Source organism: Antennarius striatus, chromosome 12 (assembly GCF_040054535.1).
Source record: "Antennarius striatus isolate MH-2024 chromosome 12, ASM4005453v1, whole genome shotgun sequence".
In the NCBI taxonomy this organism is placed as follows: Eukaryota; Metazoa; Chordata; class Actinopteri; order Lophiiformes; family Antennariidae; genus Antennarius; species Antennarius striatus.
This window is the reverse complement of record NC_090787.1, coordinates 4,868,288-4,888,750: the sequence shown is the minus strand read 5'-3', so window position 1 is coordinate 4,888,750 and position 20,463 is coordinate 4,868,288. Positions and strand designations below refer to the sequence as shown.

At 47.4% G+C, this 20,463-nt stretch overlaps 3 protein-coding genes across 8 annotated transcripts; all 3 read right to left on the bottom strand.

Moving 5' to 3' along the window:
* Nucleotides 1-1,226: 1,226 nt before the first annotated feature.
* On the bottom strand, nt 1,227-5,968 carry ndufv3 (NADH:ubiquinone oxidoreductase subunit V3). 3 transcript variants are annotated; one of them, XM_068329098.1, is made up of 5 exons: nt 5,888-5,968; nt 4,832-4,943; nt 3,473-4,414; nt 3,047-3,220; nt 1,227-1,515 (listed from the first exon to the last, which is right to left on the bottom strand). In XM_068329098.1, exons 1-5 carry the CDS (start codon nt 5,930-5,932, stop codon nt 1,367-1,369), a joined length of 1,422 nt encoding a protein of 473 aa, XP_068185199.1. In that variant the 5' UTR covers nt 5,933-5,968; the 3' UTR covers nt 1,227-1,366. The 3 variants fall into 3 exon arrangements, with proteins under 3 accessions (XP_068185199.1, XP_068185197.1, XP_068185198.1); XM_068329096.1 differs by having other exon boundaries at nt 3,047-4,414; XM_068329097.1 differs by lacking the exon at nt 5,888-5,968 and adding an exon at nt 5,056-5,117 and having other exon boundaries at nt 3,047-4,414.
* Nucleotides 5,969-7,154: 1,186 nt separating this feature from the next.
* On the bottom strand, nt 7,155-14,178 carry LOC137605377 (centrosomal protein of 164 kDa-like). Of its 2 annotated transcripts, XM_068330029.1 has the most exons (21): nt 14,097-14,178; nt 13,374-13,546; nt 13,145-13,256; nt 12,606-12,813; nt 12,289-12,438; nt 12,098-12,205; nt 11,931-12,017; nt 11,686-11,790; nt 11,472-11,617; nt 10,851-11,396; nt 10,467-10,764; nt 10,318-10,389; nt 10,112-10,234; nt 9,738-9,866; nt 9,159-9,646; nt 8,937-9,081; nt 8,642-8,738; nt 8,258-8,560; nt 8,095-8,167; nt 7,860-7,955; nt 7,155-7,777 (listed from the first exon to the last, which is right to left on the bottom strand). In XM_068330029.1, exons 2-21 carry the CDS (start codon nt 13,447-13,449, stop codon nt 7,693-7,695), a joined length of 3,447 nt encoding a protein of 1,148 aa, XP_068186130.1. In that variant the 5' UTR covers nt 13,450-13,546; nt 14,097-14,178; the 3' UTR covers nt 7,155-7,692. The 2 variants fall into 2 exon arrangements, 1 of the variants encoding a protein (XP_068186130.1); XR_011037739.1 differs by lacking the exons at nt 7,155-7,777; nt 7,860-7,955; nt 8,095-8,167; nt 8,258-8,560 and having other exon boundaries at nt 8,810-9,081.
* Nucleotides 14,179-14,880: 702 nt separating this feature from the next.
* LOC137605359 (fibrous sheath CABYR-binding protein-like) lies at nt 14,881-20,308 on the bottom strand. Of its 3 annotated transcripts, XM_068329999.1 has the most exons (8): nt 19,972-20,308; nt 19,708-19,756; nt 18,752-18,854; nt 17,892-18,424; nt 16,841-17,825; nt 15,582-15,645; nt 15,321-15,445; nt 14,881-15,162 (listed from the first exon to the last, which is right to left on the bottom strand). In XM_068329999.1, the coding sequence occupies exons 2-8, from the start codon at nt 19,750-19,752 to the stop codon at nt 15,131-15,133; spliced, it is 1,887 nt and encodes a 628-aa protein (XP_068186100.1). In that variant the 5' UTR covers nt 19,753-19,756; nt 19,972-20,308; the 3' UTR covers nt 14,881-15,130. The 3 variants fall into 3 exon arrangements, with proteins under 3 accessions (XP_068186100.1, XP_068186099.1, XP_068186101.1); XM_068329998.1 differs by having other exon boundaries at nt 16,841-18,424; XM_068330000.1 differs by having other exon boundaries at nt 17,303-18,424.
* Between the last annotated feature and the right edge of the window lie 155 nt (nt 20,309-20,463).

Genomic DNA, 20,463 nt, shown 5'->3' with positions numbered 1-20,463 from the left:
CGCTAGCATGTTAGCGCGCTAGCGTTAGCTAGTTAGCCCAAAAGAGCAACCTCCCGGCCGAGTTAGCGAGCAGAGCTAGCTGAGTGTTCACTTTAAGTGTTTCTCCTGCTGTTTAGAGCGGAGCCAAAATACAAAGCGCCATATTTAGACCTGGAATCACTGCCAAAAAAAAAACAAGCTAAGCTAGCCAGGTACAAAAAAAGCTCCCATTGCGGATGGATACCAAGGGAGCGATTCGTCAGTGCAACGAGACAGCTTCGGCCGCTTTTTCGTTCAACATCTTTTAATGAATATGCAAATATTGACAGCGGTGTACAGTAATTCGTTTCAAATGATGTTAAGAAGCGTCACACCAGGTTAGCTCGGCCGGTCCTCAAATCCTTCCCACATCAGTCAATCAATCAAGCGGGGACAGCTGCCCTCTGCCTCCCCTCCCCTCCGCGCTAGCGTTACAACTGTCGGGCCTCGTTTCCAGCTCTCGCCCTTTTTGCCTTTCTACAATCCTCCTCTGCCCCCAAAACGCCGACATATTTTTTACCCCCCTCCCTTGTATACAGATTTTTTTTTTTTATTCCTTCCCGGAGCTCTGCTGCTTCTGCTTCCCCTTCCAAAAATCACCCTCCGCTGCCCCGACTAAGTCCGCGCTCCTCGCCCTGGGGCATTTTTGCGTGCGGCCCAGATTGTTTGATTGATAGGGAGCGGAAAAAGAGGGATTTTGAGTGACAGCTTACCTGAGTGCCAATCTTCGTCACACTGACAAGCGGCTGCAGCAATCGGGACCCGCAGTTGTCGCGTTGCGTCATCACGTCAGGGCACGCCGGAGCGCAGAGCTCATGCATATTTATGAAGTGGGCGGAGACATGACGTCCTCCCGCTAGAAGAGTCCCACTGCGCCCTGCTGGGGCTTCTCCGCTACTCTGGCCTCATTAATGCGTTTTCTATGTATATCTGCAGCTTGACACGTTAGCACTTATTCCTTCATCTTATATACACAAACAAAAACAGATTGTTGAAAGATTACATTTGAAATAATTAGCGTTCGTGTACAAGCAGGCAAGCAAACAGGGTGAAATTTATGAAAATAGAAACACAGAAAAACCACTTGCACACTCAGCTCTATTCAAATGACCCCCCCAAGGCAGAAACACAGCACAAAAGAAGCGTTTGATCTTTGCCAATCCTTTTATACGCATATTTCTTTTGAGAGACAAAAGAGTCGGGACAGATTCAAATTCTTATTTGTGTATTTTATTAATATAACATCTCATCAGTAGAATCTTCATGCAGACCTGACAGGAGGATGATCGAACATACACACTATTATTATATATAAACAACATGAATGTTTGAAATAAGGTCAGCTCCTCTAGACTCTGCCGGCGGAGGGCTGGGGGAGACGAAACTTGGCCATCTCTACGTCGAGGTCGGCAAACGTGAAGGTGTGGTAGCTGTGGTGCTGGTAATTTTTATAGGTGGTGTTATCGAAAGGCTCCTCTGGCTCTGGAGGTGCAGCTTCTGCAGAAAGAATGGAGGAAAAAAAGTGTTATTTAAGAAAACTAATGCAAAAATATATTCATGCTTTAAACAGAAATAACACAACGCTGAATATCTGTGACCTGTGCATCAATTTAAACATCAAGAAATGTAGAGTCAATTTTCAAGCAGAAATATGTCTTGTTTTGTAAATATTTAAGATTTTTTAAGGACAGCACATTTACATATTCACACATGCTGACAAAGGTGGTTTACGGCAGGGCATTTCCTACGGCGGCAGGCTGCGTTACCCCCAACGGAGTGGGGAGACACACTGGTGTGAAAAGCCTCAAAGATCATGTTTGTGAGGGGAAACCAGAGGGTAAACGTGCTGCGATAAACCGGCAGAAGCACGCGTGAAAGGGATTCAAATCTCAGAAACTTTGATTTCACAGAGGTGAATAATATTCCCTACATAGCAATTTACTTTTTACATCTAGATCTGCTTGGAAAATTCCTTATCATGCTGTGACAGTAATGTTATACACAAACAAAACCAGATCTTAAAATCACAGAGAAAAACATCCAACAAGTTACAGGTTCAACAAGTCCGGGCTTTCCAGTGACGCACAGATTCACCAAGTTAGAAACAAAGGAGAGAAATGAACCACTGGTATAATTAGAGGTGGGGGGGGGGGGTTCCAGGAAGCAGATTTACCCAGTTGGTCACTGAAGTGTCAAAAAAAACAAAACAAAGTTAGTGGATGATGTAGAGTCAGGAACATGGAGGATTGGGATCTTTAGTGATCCGTTCACAGAGGCTGCAGATCTGTTCCACACACACATTCATGCAACACTGATGTAAGGATTTATTTTAACATCCTGGAAACTGTTTAATCCTGCTTCCTGGAAGCATTCCAGAGACTCCAAACACTCCCAGCTTCTGCTTGTCCAGCTGCTGTCCGGCCTTTCGACACATCTTCACTGCGCTCTAACGTTACTGTTAACAATAGCATTACCTGGTACAAAGAAATCAAATAACTCAGAAAACCTGCAACCAATGTTTGGCACAAGACAGAGGAATAATAAATAATTCAGAACTAAAAAAATTAACAAATAATAGTCAAATATGAGAGGAATATTCTGAGTGAAGATGGATTTGGAGACAGGGATCAGTTAGCAACAAGCAACACCGCCGTGATCACACACTGTGACGCGACGGCGGTGTGGAGACAGACAAATTTCAATATGCAGAATGCAAGCAGAGATCCAGACAGAGAAAAGTGCAGTATAGTGTCCAGAAAAGGAGCCAGACTAGTTAAACGACACCTACCTCGTGCAGACAGGTGAAAACCAATGCAATGAGGTTAGAGCTCACAGAGACGGAGCAGAAATAAAAAGAATAATCCAGAAATGATGTTTAAGAAAAAGAAGAGCTACCGTATGTGATGCCCGGTAAACACTGTCACGTTTACGTGTCGTAAAGGATAGAGAGAAACTACTGGCCGCCTGTGGGGGTAAAGCTCCAAACAGGAGAGAGGTGGAGGTTTGGGAGATAGGATGGTGTGTGTACCCTCAGGAGCTTCAGCCGGGGCTTCAGCCTGCAGCTCCTCTCCTGCAGCTTCAGCTACAACCGGAGCCGAGTCCAGCAGCTCCTCCTCCGCGGGGGCAGAGGCTTCAGCTGCAGCTTCGGGGGCCGCTTCGGCTGAAGCTTCGGCAGGTTTGTCGGGGACAGCTTCAGGGGTTCCTGCAGCAGCAACCGCAGCAGCTTCAACGGGGGCTTCAGTAGCTTCAACAGCAGCTTCAACAGCTTCTACAGAAGCAGCCTCTACTGGGGCTTCAGCAGTTTCTATGGGGGCTTCAGCAGCTTCTACAGGGGCTTCATCAGCTTCTATGGGGGCTTCATCAGCTTCTATGGGGGCTTCAGCAGCTTCTACGGGAGCAGCTTCTACCAGGGCTTCAGCAGACGCAGGCTCTGCGGTTTCTACAGGAGTGTTACCTTCAGGCGTTGCGGCTTCGGTCACAGCTTCATCCAGAGCAACACCTTCCGTTAGTTCTGGAGTGGATTCAGCTGCTTCAGCCCCATCGGAGCGAGTTGCCGCCCCCCCAGGGACGTCGTCCACACCCGTGGAGATCTCAGGGGCGGAGTCTGTTAATTCTTCAGCGCTGACTTTGGGGGAATCTGTTGCTGCTGCTTCTGGAGCAGCTGCCTGTGCCGGTTCAGGTTCTGGTGGAACTTCTGACTTGACTTCATTAGCGTCCTCCTTCGTTTCCGTGGTAACTGCTTCCCCTTTTGCTTCATCTGTTACGGATGCTTCTGAAACCTCTGCTGGTAAAGACTTCACGTCTGACTTATTGTCTTCAGAGTCCGAGTCCGAGTCTGAGTCTGAGTCCGAGTCGCTGGAGGAGGAGGAGGAGGTGTCAGCTTCATCAAGCTCAGTCGAGGCTCTGGCTGGTGGGACTGCATCGTCTGTGGCGGAGCCTGAAACTGGAGTTTCATCTGGTGCTGATGCTTCAACCAGGGGTTCAGCAGCTGCTTCGGCTATGGGTGGAGCTGCTTCAGCTACAGGCGGAGGTGCTTCAGCTACAGGCAGAGGTGCTTCAGCTATAGGCGGAGGTGCTTCAGCTACAGGTAGAGCTGCTTCAGCTACAGGTAGAGCTGGTTCAGCTACAGGTAGAGCTGCTTCAGCTACAGGCGGAGGTGCTTCAGCTACAGGCGGAGGTGCTTCAGCTGCAGGTGGAGCAGCGGCAGGAGCCGGAGCCTCTGCTGCAGGCGGCTCAGCGACAGGTTCTGCAGAGGTTTCTGCAGCGGTTGCCATGGTGACCACTGAATTGGTCACACCTAGAGACTGTGATGAGAAAATTCCTGGGTTTGAAACCCTAACCGGGAAGCCCACTGTGGTCTTGTAGGAAAACACGGCGCTCCCATCTGGAGCCTCTGCTGCTGAGGAAAATGGCAAATGAGACAAGCAGATTTAAGTGATCACAGACATAAACAGTGAAGTGGAACGACTTCTACAAGGAGATCAAAACTGATTTAAACTTCATCTTGCTTTCCTTTGCTTCACAAGCAAAAAGAAAACAGAATTCAAACTACATGAAGTTACCCTTAAACTTTACACACTCATATAAATTATATACACATTTTAACAGTGAATTACTCAGGTTAGAACAGAGACTGTAGAAGAAAGCAAATGTCAGACCTTGTGGCGCTGGAAGAAAAAGAGTCAAACATTATGTTCTGCAGTTATAATAACTGAAAAATCAAAAAGTAACATTATGGAGTTAAAGAGAGAAAAAATGGGTCAGACATGGTTAATGGTGTTAGTATATTTTGCTTTCTAAAATACAGCCTCACTCTTTTTTGCAGCTTTTGGCTTGGGGGTGGGCTTTGGGGGCTCTTCAGCCTGAGTGCAGAACGGAGCAGCCGAGCGACTCCTCAGGACGCCCCAGCTCTCCAGCCGGAGGCCCTGCAGGGGAGCAAAGAGAGACATATGAAGCACTCAGAGGGAGAAAACAGCAGAGACGAGGTGAAGGAGCGATGAACGGGAGCGATGAATGAACCCGTTAGATTGAGCTCACGTCAAAGTCTGATCCGGATTGAGACATTTTCTGGATCCGTTGATCAAGGATGTTTAAATCTGCTGGTTTGATAATAGGAATTACTAGGTTTTAATGTCATTTTAAAAAAATTCAGCGGATACATGACTTACACCTGTATTTAGCCCCTTATGTCGGCCGCATGTTACCAAGACTTGATTTTGATAATATCATCACCTCTTAGCCTTTAAATACTTTATTCTCGTTATAATATCTCACATTACGTCATAGTACTCTGTGTACATCTATTTTTTATTACCACGTATTTTCTACAAACTATCCGACAAGTTCTGGTTCGTAAATTACGAAGTTTTCTCATGAGAATATAATTTTACTGCTCAAAAGACAGAACAACCTAACTATTACAATATCTTTCCTTCAAAATGAAACCAAATCTCAAAATTCGTTAACTATAAAAGAACCCAAAAAACTGAAACAAGAACAGAAAACGCAGCCGAGATGAATTTTGCGTTTGTTTTTGTTATTAACTTCCTCATATTTCACGAATTCCAATGTGTGTGGTCATTTGTAAGGAGCTCTGTGATTGGCCTTTATACCGGAAGTATCAGTTTAAATAAGGTATCTAAAACGATGACATTGGTCAATTACCGGAGGCGTGTGAGGGCACGTCAAGTGTGTCTGAAGTCAGGTAGCTAAATGTCGACCTACAGGCGGTGTTGGCTTATTTTTAGGATTCTGACAACATCTGAGGTCAAAACCTTCCCCCCTACATTCTGAAATTCCCCATAAGACGTTCTGGTGTCCGAACAGAACGCTAACAGTGTGTACTGTGGAGTAATACAGTTGATATTACCTTGAGGGATCCCAGTCGCCCTACCCGCATTAGGGAGGTTGCCATCTTGTGCTCCTGCTATTGTGAACCGGCCGGAAGCTTTGAGCGACAACAACAGTTCCACAACAACACAAAAGGGACATAAATACAGTACAGTATACTATTTACTTTATCTCTTATGTGTTCTTGAAGAATAATAAGTTAATTTTTGTACCGTTATCCGATATCGTGTTGTGTTAGCTTTAGGAAAAATATCTGGAAATATATGGAAATAAGCATACATTACATATATATATTGTACATATATATATGTGTATATATATGTGTGTGTGTGTGTGTATATATATAAAAGTAGAGAATGAACCAATTTAAAAGCAGTAAATCCCTTCTTTTAAATTAATTCATGAGTAAATAAACTACAGATGAGACACCCAGTCGGAACAGTCGACACTGGAGTGCGTTTTGTTATTTTAGTGGGACTATTTTTATTTATTATGGCTTACGAAAACATTTTCAATACAGGACTTTTTAACAGTTTTTAATAGATACCATCTGACAAAGTAATTTTCTCAAATACGTAAAAAAGAGTAAAGTATGTAAACAAGCGATAATACGTCAGGTATAGAGGCTTTATTCATAGGTGGCGTCTTTGAGACGCTCACCTGTCTACACAAATCAAAGACCTGCGGGTAATAGCTTCGAATCCCGGGTGCTGCCATTTCATTTTATTCAGTGTTGGGTTCCAGAATAGGTGATCACTTAAAAATTTAAAGGAAGTAGTAAATAACTTTCCAAAAATAGTTTGATTGTATCAGGCGTGTGATAAATTCTGTCTTTCGGACGTTTTTTTATTTTTATTTTATGAACAACTTCCGTGAACCACACCTGACTTCCTGACGTGATTTGCGCAGGTGCCACACAACTTACAGAATATTACACATAACTGACACAATCAAACCACATTTGAAAAGTTATTCCTACTTTCATAAAGTTTAAGTAGGACTCGATCAGGAAGAAAAACTGAATAAAACAGAGGGCAGCGCCCGGGGTTCGAACACCTGGCCCGCGGACCGTTGGCGATCTGAAACATGACAAGTTTTGTGAAGTAACCCTCTGAGCTAAACCTCTGCACCTACCCCAAGACGCAGGGGAACGATAAGTACTTTACTTACCGCATTCTAGCACTTTGTTATTAAATGATATTCTTTAAAACCTGTTAAGAAGTTCTATGTTAAATGTCAGTCAGCCATAATAAATAAAAATAGTGCAATTAAAATATACACAGCGGTGTCTCATCTTTAGTTTATTTACTCAGAGATTGATTTATTGCAGCTGGAGTTCATTCTCTACTTTTTATCTACAGAAGACCAATCTACGCTTATTTTCATATATTTTTCCGCATTTTTTCACCACTGTACGACAGCGTACAATGGTGACAAATGAACATAAAATTCTTCAAGAACATATTTGGCTTTGAGCACAAACACCTATAAAATCACTATACCAGAAAAACACTAATGTACATAATATTTATTAAAATATGTACATGTAATATGTAAAAAAACACAGTATATCTATCTGTACAAAAACACTGTGTGAATCAGTTCTTTGGGTCACAGTCACATGATGGAGGCGGGTCCTGCTGCTGGTAGGTTAACTGTAGGACTAATGTCTGAGGAGGATCTCAGTGATTCAGGTCGAGGTTCTTCAAAGCTGTTTAAATCAATCCACTGGACTTAAAGAAAGTTTCTTGAAGACCTTTACTAATGAGAAGTCGATGATCACCCCCCCACCCACCCCCCCGGAGGTGGGGGAACATCGTCTCTTCAGTAGTGATGCACCCGGACCTGATTGGCCTCCAGGGCCAGCTGGACTAGGGTGTGATTGGACGACGGGCGGCGGGTCAAGGAGCTGGAAGGCAAGGTTAAAAAGACAATTTAGCCACGCCCCCCTGGGCACCATGTGACCCACTCTAACGACTGAGGGCGCCTACGTGTTGGAGTCCTTTCTCTGCGTCTCCAACCACATCAGGTCCCGCATCCTCTGGTCGTCCGTCTCTCCCTGTTTGGCCAAAGTCAGCGGGTTCAGCCTGGAAACACACACACACACACACACACACACACACACACACACACACACACACACAGTTCAAAGGGTTTAAAGCATATAAAAAAAGACCAGCTTACAGTTCTGAATTTCGTGTAGTTTTAACCGTTGCCGTGGGTTACCTGGCGGGCGTGTAGGGGAGGTACGCCGAGGTGGACCTGGGGGTGCTGGACAGGATGGGGTTGAAACCTGTGCCTGAGAAGAGACCAGAGTTCAGGACCGACGTCGTCTGATAGTCGACGCCTCCACACGCGTGACGCTAAAAGGTGGTGTGTGTGGGCTTACCGGGGTACGGCGGGTTATACCCGCCGCCGTAGGGGGGGCCGCAGCGCAGGAAGGCCGTGGAGGTGGTCCACAAGGAATCCACCGCTGAAGGGGGGCCGGAGGTGCCGGAGCCCCGAGCGTGAGGCTCCTGGATGAAACTTGGGACAAACGGGTCGGGGGTCGTCTTGGGGTGAAGCTCAGGGATGGCAGCGTCAGGTTCGGGGGTCGTCCTCTGGGCCAGAGAGGTCACCGCCGTCATCACGGTGTTGAACTGACCTGAGATCTGCTGCACGTACTTCTTTATCTCCTCCATTTGATCGGTGGCTGGGGGGGGGACCCGGCGTTAACAGCAGGACCATTAAAACATCTCAGAGCCATGAAAGCAGCGTTTGAAATGAGCCTCACCCGGTTTGTTCGGCGGCGCCTCAGAGCTGCTGAGGTCAGACTCCGTCAGGTCAAAGGTCACCTTCCTTTCTCCAGGCAGATGGGGAACATCCAGGGACTGAAAAGAGGGAGTGTTAATAACCAGCCGATCGATTCCTTGACAAAACAGGAAGAGCAATTTATCTTTACAATTTAATTTACAACCAACTGTCCTCCAGAATGACTTCAAGGAGCGATAACCAATCAGAATCTTCCTCATGCGTCAGCTGTGATGAAGGCGTGGCCTCCTCCTCATCGACCCTGTGACTCTCCTCACCTGCTGCAGGTCCTTCATCGCCTCCAGGACGTCCGTGCGTGCTGACATCCTCTCGCCACAAGAGAGCAGCGTCTCCCCCACCCTCCTGTCCAGCTCAGGTTCCGCTCCGAGGGCGGCGCTCAGGGTGCTGCCTCCGTCGATCCGGCTGATTGGACGGCAGAAAAGGGGGGAATGAGTTGGGGGAGGCGTGTCCAGGTGTGAACCAAGGGAGCGGGGCCTCACCTGAACTGACCGGACCGCTCCATCAGCAGCATCTTCCTCTCCAGCTCCTCCTTCATCTCGGCCCTCCTGCTCCTCGTCGCCTCCTCCTCCACCGCGGCTCCGCCCTCCACATCCACGGCCTCATAGGCGTCCGTCTGGGTCCTCTTGCTCTCCTCCAGCGCTCCTCTCCTCTCCTTCATCAGCCTCTCCTTCTCCAACTTGGCCTTCCGACACTCCTCCACGGCTTCGTCTCTCTCCTTCCTGGCTATCCTGCTCTCCTCCACGGCTTCGTCTCTCTCCTTCCTGGCTCTCCTGCTCTTTTCCAGGGCTTTCTCTTGACTCTTCTTCAGCATCTCTTCCTCCATCCTGGCCTCGTTCCTCTCCCTCTTCGCTTTCTGGATGAGATCTTTGATCCGATGGTTCTCCTCCCTCACCGCCTCCAGCTTCTGCTTTAGCATCCCTCTCTCTTGGACGAGCCGCGGTAAGGTGAGATCCAGCAGTTCTGACTCCTACGAGCACAGATCAATTTGATTCACTTCTGGAATGAAGGGACGCCCTCCACACGACCAACAGAGATCCAAACGGAGGATCTGCTCTCACCAATCTCGCCTTTTCCGTCTGTTCCTTGAGTTCCAGGCGGAATTTGTCCAGCTGGGCGGCGTGGGATTCCAGGAGATGCTCCTTCTTCTCCTGCATGACGGCGAAGAGACTCTTCTTCAAAGCCGCCTCCTGGAAAACACAAGAACAATTTCACATCCTGGAAAACCAAGAAATCAGGAATGAACCGCGTTATTCAGAACATATTTCTAATTAAAGAACGACAGGGATGTAACGACGCATCGTGAGGCGGTTCAACGACACAAATGTGAGGATTCAAATCAGTTGTGATGCCCTGAGTGAACAGCAGGGGGCAGAATTTACTCAACAAGACGGACAAATTTCTGTGTTTTTTTTGTGTTTTTAACGGCTCTGACCTCTTCCTGGTGCTCCATCCTAATCCTCTTCACCTCCCTCTCGTGCTCCTCCCTCAGCTGCTCCATCGTGGTCTTGTGGTCTCGCTGCGCCTCCTCCTGCATCTCCTGATGGATGTGTGTGAGCTGGACGGAGACGGAGACAACAGCGGTTAGTTCACAGCGCCGGAAAAAAACATCTCCGGTCGTTCCACAGGTTTCATTCTCACCTCTTTGTGGTACTCCGTCAGCTGCTGCTCGTAATGGGAGCTGAAGCCCCTCGTCTCCCCGCCGACAATGACCTTCGATCAGAACGAACACGATGAAGTCGAGCACACATCAGCGGGAAAAGCAGCAGACGAGCATCATCATCAGTCACCTCCGTTTTCAGGGAGCGGACTCTCTCCTCCATCTCGCTCTGGAGCCTCTTCCTCTCTGCCTGCAGCTCCTCTTCCAGCTCCCCCCTCAGGCGCTGGAGCTCCTCCCTGTTCTGGGCCTCCACCCTCCCCCGTTCCGCCAGACGCTGCTCCTCCAGAGCAGCGTCATTCTCCCTCCTCAGCGTCTCCTCCTGCTTCTCCTGAGTCGACGCTCGCAGCTCCTTCAGGGCAAGCTCAGACTCCTCTGTCAGCCTGGCTTCCTCATCGCTCCTCCTGGTGAGGAGGAGCTGCTGCAGAGCTCTGAGGAAACACAGGAACAAAAATGTTAATGAGATGAGGAGCTGATCTGACCCCAGGAGTCGTATCGCACCTCCTTCTACACCTACCTCAGCTTTCCATCATTCTCCTCCTTCAGCTTCCTCTTCTGCTCCTCTTCCTCTCTCTCCAGCTCTTTCCGGAGGACGTCCATCCTCTCCTCCTTCTCCTTAGCCAGTTTTCTCCTCTCCTCTTCGTCTCTTTCCAGCATCTTCTCCTTCAGGGATTCCAGTCTCTTCTCCTTCTCCTCCATCAATCGCTTCCTGTCCTCTGCTTCTCCTCTCACCAGCTCCTCCCTGAGGAGCTTCATCCTCTCCTCCTTCTCCCTGACCAGTCGTTTACGCTCCTCCCCCTCTTCTCTCCTAAGCTTCTCCCTGAGGCTGTCCATCCTCTCCTCTTCCTCCCTGATCAGATGTTCTCTGTGCTCTTCTTTGCTACTTTTTGTCTGGTTTGTCCTTTTTTTCTCCTCTCTCGCTTTACTTTTATTTTCCGTTTTCAAAAATCTCTTGGCTCTTGTATTGGAGGAGCTGCTGTCTGATAAGGATTCAGCTGGTTTGGTGGAATGAAGGCAGGATGAAGGTCTGGACAGCGGGGAGTTAATCCGGTGGACGCTTTGCCTGATGGGGCAAAGAAGACGTTAAACTTAAAGCAAAACCTTCTGATCATAAAAATATTCTATTAAAATGACGAACCCATCAGCCTCCAGTTCTTCTGACTCCTGGTTCTCCTCCTTTTCATCCTGGGAGGAAACCGCTTTGGTATTCAGCTGCGACACACCCAACACCACCTTCCCCTGGAAGGACGATGACGTCCTCTCACTGTCCTCATCGAGTCCAGACTGCAAGAACACACATGACGTTAAAGATGTGTGTGTGTGTGTGTGTGTGTGTGTGTGTGTGTCTTTACCCGTTTGGAAGAAAGCTCAAGGCTGCTGCATCTGGATGTGGACATGTCACGCAACTCTGGCTCCGTCTTCTTGTCAGAGTGAGCTTTAAATCTGTCCTCACTGTCCTAGAATGACACACACACGCACACGCACACGCACAAACACACACACACACACACACACACACACACACAGTGAAAACATTCCTTCTCTATCCATCTAGAACAGACACGATCAGACTGCGGACCTTCGGTTTTATTATCACCTTGTCCGATTGGCGCTCCGGGGCCGCCGAGGGGCCCCTGAGGGCCACAGGTTGATGTCTCATCGGGTCTGTCTTGCGGGGGCTCGGCTGAAAAGGTGATAAAGTTTGGTGTCATTCGGTCTGTTTCAGATCCACGAGCGGCTCCAGCGTGTTTCTTTAAACACTACCTCTGACTCTGAGAAATACATGTCGTCGTCCTCGCAGGGGCCCCCGGTGAGGGACGTCTGCTCCTGCCTGGAGCTGCAAATGCTGGACGGGCCGTTGCTATGGGAACCCTGACAGAGGAAGACACTTAAAACATGACTGAAAACCAGGAGGATCTTGGTTCAAGACGACCGAGCGAGCGCTCAGGTCTCACCCCAAGGGACATCTTGAGGGGCTCCAGGGATCCTAAAAGAGGGTTCCTCAGACCCGGGGCGGCACCAGAGAAGAGGGCCTGGTCCTTGCTGCTCATGCCCCGCAGAGGAGGCAAGTTGCCCAACAGGGAGGGTCTGGTCTGCCTGGAGACCTGCAGGAAACCAGACAGTTAGAAGAGAGCGAGAAGAGGAAACTTCAGGGTTTTATAACCCAAGAATTGTAAATATGGGAGCCGATCCCACTCCCTCCCTTTCCCTGACTCACCAGAGGAAGTGAAAGAAGACCCCAAATTAAAACCGTGATTTCACAAACACTCACTTCAGGAATCTGGAGTCTTTCGTTCTTCTTCTCCTTCTTTTCCTTTTTCTCTTTCTTCTTTTTCTTCTTCTGCCCGGCACCTCCTGCACGCAGGGCGCGCTCCCGCTCCTCAGCGACCATCCGGGTGTAGAACGCGTCATTGGGATGATCCCAGGTTGACTCATCCGTCTGGAAGTTGAAGTAGTATATCTGTTTGGTCGGATCCGCCCTGTGGGGGGGGGGGTCAATCAGAATTTACTATTCAAAACCTACACAAGTGATTATAGGAGAACCTTAGGGCGATTTTGTCAATTAATTTGATCTAGAATTTGCCTCAAATCTCTGGTTATTCTGTGTAGCTTGGCAGGCAGTTGGGAGATGTTGGTTGCTATGCAACTCCACCTTCAGGTGTCAAGAACAGACCTCCATCCTGGATTAGTCTGGAGGAGACAGGCCCCCCAGTGCCATGGTGCTCCATCAGATAAATCAAGCAGCGCTACAGGCGATCAGGATAATGTCGTCCACGCTAGTGACGCTAAAGCGTCTCTTCTGTTACTTACACAGCTTTCCAGTGGGGGGGCAGCGGCGCTAGGAGACCTTCCTTTGCTATCCACATGAGCTCTGGCTCCACGTCCGGATCGATTCCAATCAGCGGGGCATATTCACGCAACTCTGACGAGAGACGAGAACCATATGAGAAGTTTGACACCTCATCCAGCAGGTTTACAGTTCATCTACTGGATGCTGGGGGAGGACAGAACACCTCTCCGTAACACTCCTCCCTCTCACCGGTCTCAGTGGGTTCATAATCCTCCGCTGACAGTTCTTCAAGGATGAGCTGGTCTTCATAAAAACACTGCGCCATGCTACCTGCACCGTTCCATCGGGTGTCAGAGTGGCGGCGTGCCTGGATTGTACCCCCGCCTCTTGCACGTGAATCTGGTGGGATCGGCTTCAGCAACCTGCCAAAGCAGAAGAAACAGCTAGAGAAATGGATGGATGGATGGATGGATGTTATTTGCACACACAAGATGACAAAAACAATGTAAAAATTTAATCTGCACGCACAAAAAGTGGATTGTTATGATAGAAACAGTGGAATTACTGAGGGACACATCTCATTTAATCTATCAGGGCAGCAGCAGCTCCATCTACTGGGTCTTGGGCTGGGAGGGGGGTGTATATACAATATACATACCCTATATGCACATATGTACAATGCATGTCATTAACAAAAATATATCCTAATACTAAAGTAGACAAATGATTGCCCTTCATTGATTAATACAGTTTAACTTTAATCATAATCATCCTTCCTGGGAGCTGTGAACGGTTTCTGCTAATAGGATTAACACAATACTATTTTAGGATCTGTAACGATAGTTCAAAATAGAAAACGACTCAAACCTCCGAAGATAGAACGAAAGTCCCGGAAAATGTTTAGTAAATGAAAATATCTTCATTAATAAAGGCAGCGGGGGGAACGAGCTGCTGCAGGGGGGCGTTAGTTACCTCTGATCCGCTGTAGCCGTTAGCTCCGGGCCTCCGATCCGACGAGCGACATCAGAGCTACTGTTGCTGCGCTACGACGTCGCGCTTTTAGGACGTCACTTCCGATTTGTAAGGGACGGCGGAGGCGGGGCTGTTTGCTTTTTAAAAAATTTTTTAAATTCTTTGCTTTTTTTTATATCGTTCGTGCTTCATGTTATTTTCGAAGATCACACAAACAACGTGTTTATTAATCAACATTAAATAAATAAAAAAATCTGATACTTATCGGCCACCGTAGATTTAATGATGATATAGTATCGATGCTTTAAAATTCTGTCTTGCAATGATCACGCTTGACTTTCATGGAAAGTTTCATGTCGGCAAATAAATAAATAAATTTAAAACTAATTGTCACTTGTGCTCGTAAACCAGATAGATGGTGCGCTACACACATCTGATTCCTGGCATCCTGGGTTTTAATTTTTTAATTTGTTTATATAAATAAAACATCACTTTATATAGAAGTAAGTTTGAGTCTTTCATTATCTCATTAATCCCTATTATTACTAAGAGTCTTGATCATTTTAATGCAGACATGGTTTGCATACATGAGGAACATTTGTTTCCACTGCATAAAACCAGAACAGCCTTTCATAAAAACAGACAAATGAAAATAACTAACAGATAAAATGCTGAAAAGAGGGCTGGTGCAGCAGGATGACAATGCTCATGGTCATATTAAGCATGTAATGAATTACATTTGATCTCAATTTAATTCAATGATTTGCAACAGAAAAGAGGAACGCCTGATGACAAAAACAAACTTTATTTCCTTTGTCAGCACAACATGAAGCTCATTCCAGAGATCTACACTCTTTGTCAAAACTTCATCTAAATCTTTAGCGGACATTCCCTTCAGACAAACAGGCTGTGTTCTCACCTACAAAGCCAGAGACAAAGGTTTTGGACACACAGCAGTTACTGAACTGATCACACTTAAGATTACAGATGTACAGGAAAAAGTCGACTGTAGAAAAAAGTTCAAGTGCTGATGTTCACTTCTGGGAAACTTCCTCAAACTTGGGCTCTGGAGGAAAAAAGATGAGAAACAGGCTTATGAAGTTGTATTCCAATAGGGTCACCACTTTCTAGGTAACTAAAACAAGAACCTCGACCACTCTACCAGTTCCACACAAAATCTATTGCGTTCATATCTGCTACTAAGCAGATTTAAAATCATCTCACCTGAGAATTTGAACTCTGGGAAGGATTCAAGGTCCCCTCCACCGTAGAATCTCTTGAGCTTTGAGATCTCGTCTGCCAGCACCTTGTCAAACTCTGTGTCTGCGTCTACAAGGCCTCCAGCCGCCCTACGAGAGGCAGACGATGAATTAGACGAATTAAATCAGTTAAATGGTAAAAAAATAGAGTAAAAGACAGCAACTGGTTTATTTGAAATTACTTGGAATTTGTTATGTTGTAAAGGAGAAACTAAATCAGACTTACTGGCTTTTGGAGGAGTACTCGCGTATGGAGTCCAGGAAGAGCTTCTGAATCGGGTCCATTGGAGCTGAGTCACAAAAAGAAAAACAGAATAAAACTCCGAGCAACACCCCGAACCAGCGCCAGGCTTTGGACCGCACCATCAGAACCACAACCCTCATGCACAAACAGCAACTGGGAGAAAACAACTACAGGGTGAGGCAGGAGAGAAGGTGAGAGGTCAGTGGGCAGGTTAAAAAGGTTAAAGGTCATGTCATGCTAGGCTACACATGTAGAGAGCTACTGAAACATTTTCACCAACAGATCAAAACGTTCAAAGTTCTTCACGTCCGACCAGGACATCACCAGGTGTTCCACATTCATAAAACACAGACACACACACACACACACACACGAAGAGAGTGTGAGAACAGGACCTGAACCGTTACGTTTAGTGTGAAGCATCACCAGAACGAACCCAAGGAGGTCGGGTCAGTAGAGTCACAGGGATTAGAACCAACAACTCCGCCAGCGGTGGAATGTTTGGTTTTCACCTCGCAGGACGACGTTAAAAACATCCGGATGGATTTTCATCAACATTAACGGGTCGGCTTTCTATTATTTTTATAATGTATGCATAAACAATAAACTACCGGATGGAAATTGCAGAAACTTGAGAGAAGATTGAACATTCAGTGATTTTGAAGTTGTTTTCCCTGCACGTTTTTCAAATTACGCTTAAACGTTTCCAGATTACCAAGAAATGGGATTATCCTAAAGAAACCACTGAATTTGGGATTAGGTCTTCAGGAGTCTCACCTTAACGTGAGACTCCTGAAGACAACATTCTGATGTCATCCATGTCCATATCTGGTAGAAATTTGAGCTCCAAGTTAAATGATGAAGAAATTGTGGGAATTCAACCACGGATTATAAAAAAACATTTTAAGAAATAAAAAAGCAGCAGCGAGTCGACGTGTGAAGAAGTGAGGAAAGTGATTGGTGAGTGAAGCAGGCAGACAGGACTAGAAGGCTCCAGAGGGGAGGAGCCTAAGATGCAGGCGGAGCAGCTCAAACATGCGCTGAAGGGGACAGAGGCGCGTGAGACAGAGGTGCAGCTGCAGTGGGAGGTGACGAGTCGGTATCTTTATCCGTACACACGTCACTAGTGACCTCACTATCAAGTTCAAAGGGGGGGGGTGACTGGTGACTGCTGGGGGGGGGGGGGTCCACAGAGGAAAAGAAGGGGGGTGATGGTGGTGGTGGTGGGTTCAGGTCTGTACCCTCAGCTTCTACTGGTTCAGCGGGGGGGTCTGCCCGCAGCTCCTCTCCTGCAGCTTCAGCTACGACCGGGGCGGGGTCCACCAGCTCCACAGCGCCCTCTGCAGGGGCGGAACCTTCAGCTGCAGCGGGGGCAGCTTCAGCTAGAACGGGCTCTGCAGCAGTGTCTAGGGGGGCTGCTTCTGGCACAGGCTCTGCAGCAGCTTCAGCTACAGCTTCAACTACAGGTTCTGCAGCAGCTTCTACAAAGGCTTCAGCAGCTTCAGCTACAGCTTCTGCTTCACCTACAGGTTCTACAGAAGCCTCTACAGGGGCTTCAGCAGCTTCAACCACAGGTTCTGGGACTGCTTCAGCTACAGCTTCTACTGGGGCTTCAGCAGAGACAACTTCAGCTGCAGCTTCTGCAGCAGGGGTTTCAGGACAAGCTTCAGTGGAAAGTTCTGCCGCCTCAACAGGGACCTCACCTGAAACTTCTGCAGCTTCAGCAGCGGCTTCAGCAACAGACGCAGCTTCAGCAACAGCTTCACTAACCACCTCAGCAACAGCTTCTAATACAGGCACAGCTTCAGCAACGGCTTCAACCACAGGTGCAGCTTCAGAAACCGCTTCAATGACAGCTTCGACCACAGGTGCAGCTTCAGCCACCACTTCAGCAACAGCCTCAATAACTGGTGCAGCTTCAACTTCAGGTGCCGTTTCAGCTACAGCTTCAGCAGCAGGGACATCTTCAGTAACAGTTTCAGCAACAGGTGCAGCTTCAGCAAGGGCCTCAATAACTGGTGCAGCTTCAACTTCAGGTGCAGCTTCAGCAACAGGTGCAGCTTCAGCTACAGCCTCAATAACTGGTGCAGTTTCAGCTACAGCTTCAGCAGCAGGGGCATCTTCAGCAACAGCCTCAATAACTGGTGCAGCTTCAACTTCAGGTGCAGCTTCAGCGACAGTTTCAGCAACTTCAGGTGCAGCTTCAACTTCAGATGTAGCTTCAGCCACTGGTGCAGCTTCAGAAACAGGTGCAGCTTCAGCAACAGCCTCAACAACTGGTGCAGCTTCAGCTACAGCTTCGGCAGCAGGTGCAGCTTCAGCAACAGCCTCAACAACTGGTGCAGCTTCAGCAACAGCCTCAACAACTGGTGCAGCTTCAGCAACAGTCTCAACAACTGGTGCAGCTTCAGCAACAGCCTCAACAACTGGTGCAGCTTCAGCTACAGTCTCAACAACTGGTGCAGCTTCAGCTACAGCTTCAGCAGCAGGTTCAGCTTCAGCTACAGCTTCAGCAGCAGGTGCAGCTTCAGCTACAGTCTCAACAACTGGTGCAGCTTCAGCAACAACTTCAACTACAGGTGCAGCTTTAACTTCAGGTACGGCTTCAGCTTCAGGTGCAGCTTCAGAGGTGGGGATGGCTTCCACCACAGGGGGGGTTTCCAGAGCCTCCGGGGCAGGCGGCGGCGGTGGGGGGGTCACTGGTTTGACTGCAGCCTGCGCCGCTGCTGCGACGGCCGCTGCAGAAACCTCCGACTGCGGACCCTGGTACTGTTTGTGCTGCACGAGTTTCTCTATGTCGAAGTACGTTTGAGTCTGACGTTTGTCTGAGACGGAGGAGGGCAAGCAGACCACAAATTACATAAGCAAAAGAAAAAAAAATGCCCACGATGAACATTTACATTAAGATAAAGCGTTTTAATGAGTGCAGCAGCGGAATCAGCTTCAGCACCTGTGGAGGAAAAGTCAGCAAACACAAAGAAACGTTAGCAAGTCCAAATAAAAAGGTCCAAATACCAGACGTTCTTTATCCTGATGGGTCAGAGCAGGAACATCAGAAATAATCTGTAGAAACCATCAAATCCTGAAGAGTCAGAGGACCCGATCAAAAATAAAACCAGCTGATGGAGGTTCAGCGACCCTCCAGGACTCACCAGAGTTCTTTTTAGACATCTTCTTGGACCCTCCTGACTTGGTGCTCATGGTTGCAGCTGCAGGAACCCTTCTGAGAGTATTCCAGCTCTCAGCCTGCAAACACTGACCACACACACACACACACAGCATTTTAATGTTTAAAAAACTCCACCAGATGAACACACCTTCTAATCCGACCTCACGCAGAACGATACGGCCTTAAAAGTCCGTCAAACCGCGTCTGCGTAAAGCCGACACAGGATGACGTTAAAGCGAGGCCTGCGGGGTGCATATGCTGCATTTAAACAGCGGCGTAAACCTGGGCTTCTGAAGACACCCCCTGGTGGGGTTTAACATCCCATGTGATTCCGCTCCAGAGGACACACACCGCCTTAATCTGCTGCTAAACCAGTGACAGAACAACAGGTCCAAGAAGCAACACCTGAACACTCAGATGAACGGTGAACTTGACAGTGGAAACATTTAGAAGTTAAAATGATTGGATAATATTTATTCCTTTGTCAAAGATCTTTGCTTCATGTTTCCGTCATTCTGTGAAACTGCATCAAAGTATTGATCTTAAATGTTCTTATTTGTCTTAGTTATTTCTTGCATAGACTCTGAATCTTTTAAAAAAAGGTGTGCAAGAGGATTAAAATAGTTCCTAACCACCAACAGGTCTCTTACACACCCAGATGCACGCTAAGCTTGCACACGCATGTTCCTGAACATACGACAGCACACAGCTGCCATGTCAATGGCTTCAGGACATATTTATGAGTTCTTTTGGAGGGTGGGGGCTTGACATGGCAGGCCTTGGAGACTGGTTTAAGCCTGCTGCACTTGGTCAGTCTCATTTCACAGACTCATGCGTTCATTCAGAACCTAAAAAAAACAGCAGCTGATCTGGGATCCGTGAGGACAGAAACCAGAACAAACTGGGTCACATTATTCTGGTCGGATGGAGCGGATTTACCTTCAAACAGCCCAGTCGTCCCATCCTCAGCAGGGCAGCCGCCATGTTTCTGCATCAACGACAAAACACGACAGATATAATAAAATAAAACACGTGTGCAATTTCCTCCAGGATTATTAAAGTATATATCTATGTATCCTCATCCAGGAATTAGAAATAAAAATGACGCACAGCTGGAATCCTGGAACCTCCAAGAGGCGCAGAACGCAATCAGCTGACGCAGCGAGGTTTACCCGTGTTAAATGAATGAAGGCGTGTTGTTACCTGGTTATAATGTCCTCAAACGTGCCTCTTCTCTGATGCCTCTGCTCACAGTAACATGTTCACAGCTCGCTAACAGCCTTCAGCCTTTATGTAACGCATGGCCGCAGTTACCGCCCCCTCCTGCCCCGATTGTTGTCCTTCATCTGTTTATCCCTCATCTACGGTAGTAAATAATCAGCTTTTGAGGTGGATTTAGTGACATAAATGGCGATTTAACAAATTTAAATCTAATATATTATTCTTAAAAGACTGTTTAGAAGCGTGAAGTGTTTGTTTTCAAACGGAAACCTCACGCTTTCGCCACATTTTACAGCTCTTCCGTACATTCCGTACTTTCTGTGCAGGGGGCGTGTTTGTGTATATGACGTTGATTATGTGCGACAAAGCTGGACTCGCGCGTGGCTATATTTCAGATACTACTACGGTGAAAGCAAGGCCCGCCTTACTCTGACTCTGATTGGACAATATTTGTGATCTAGTTCCGATTGAATC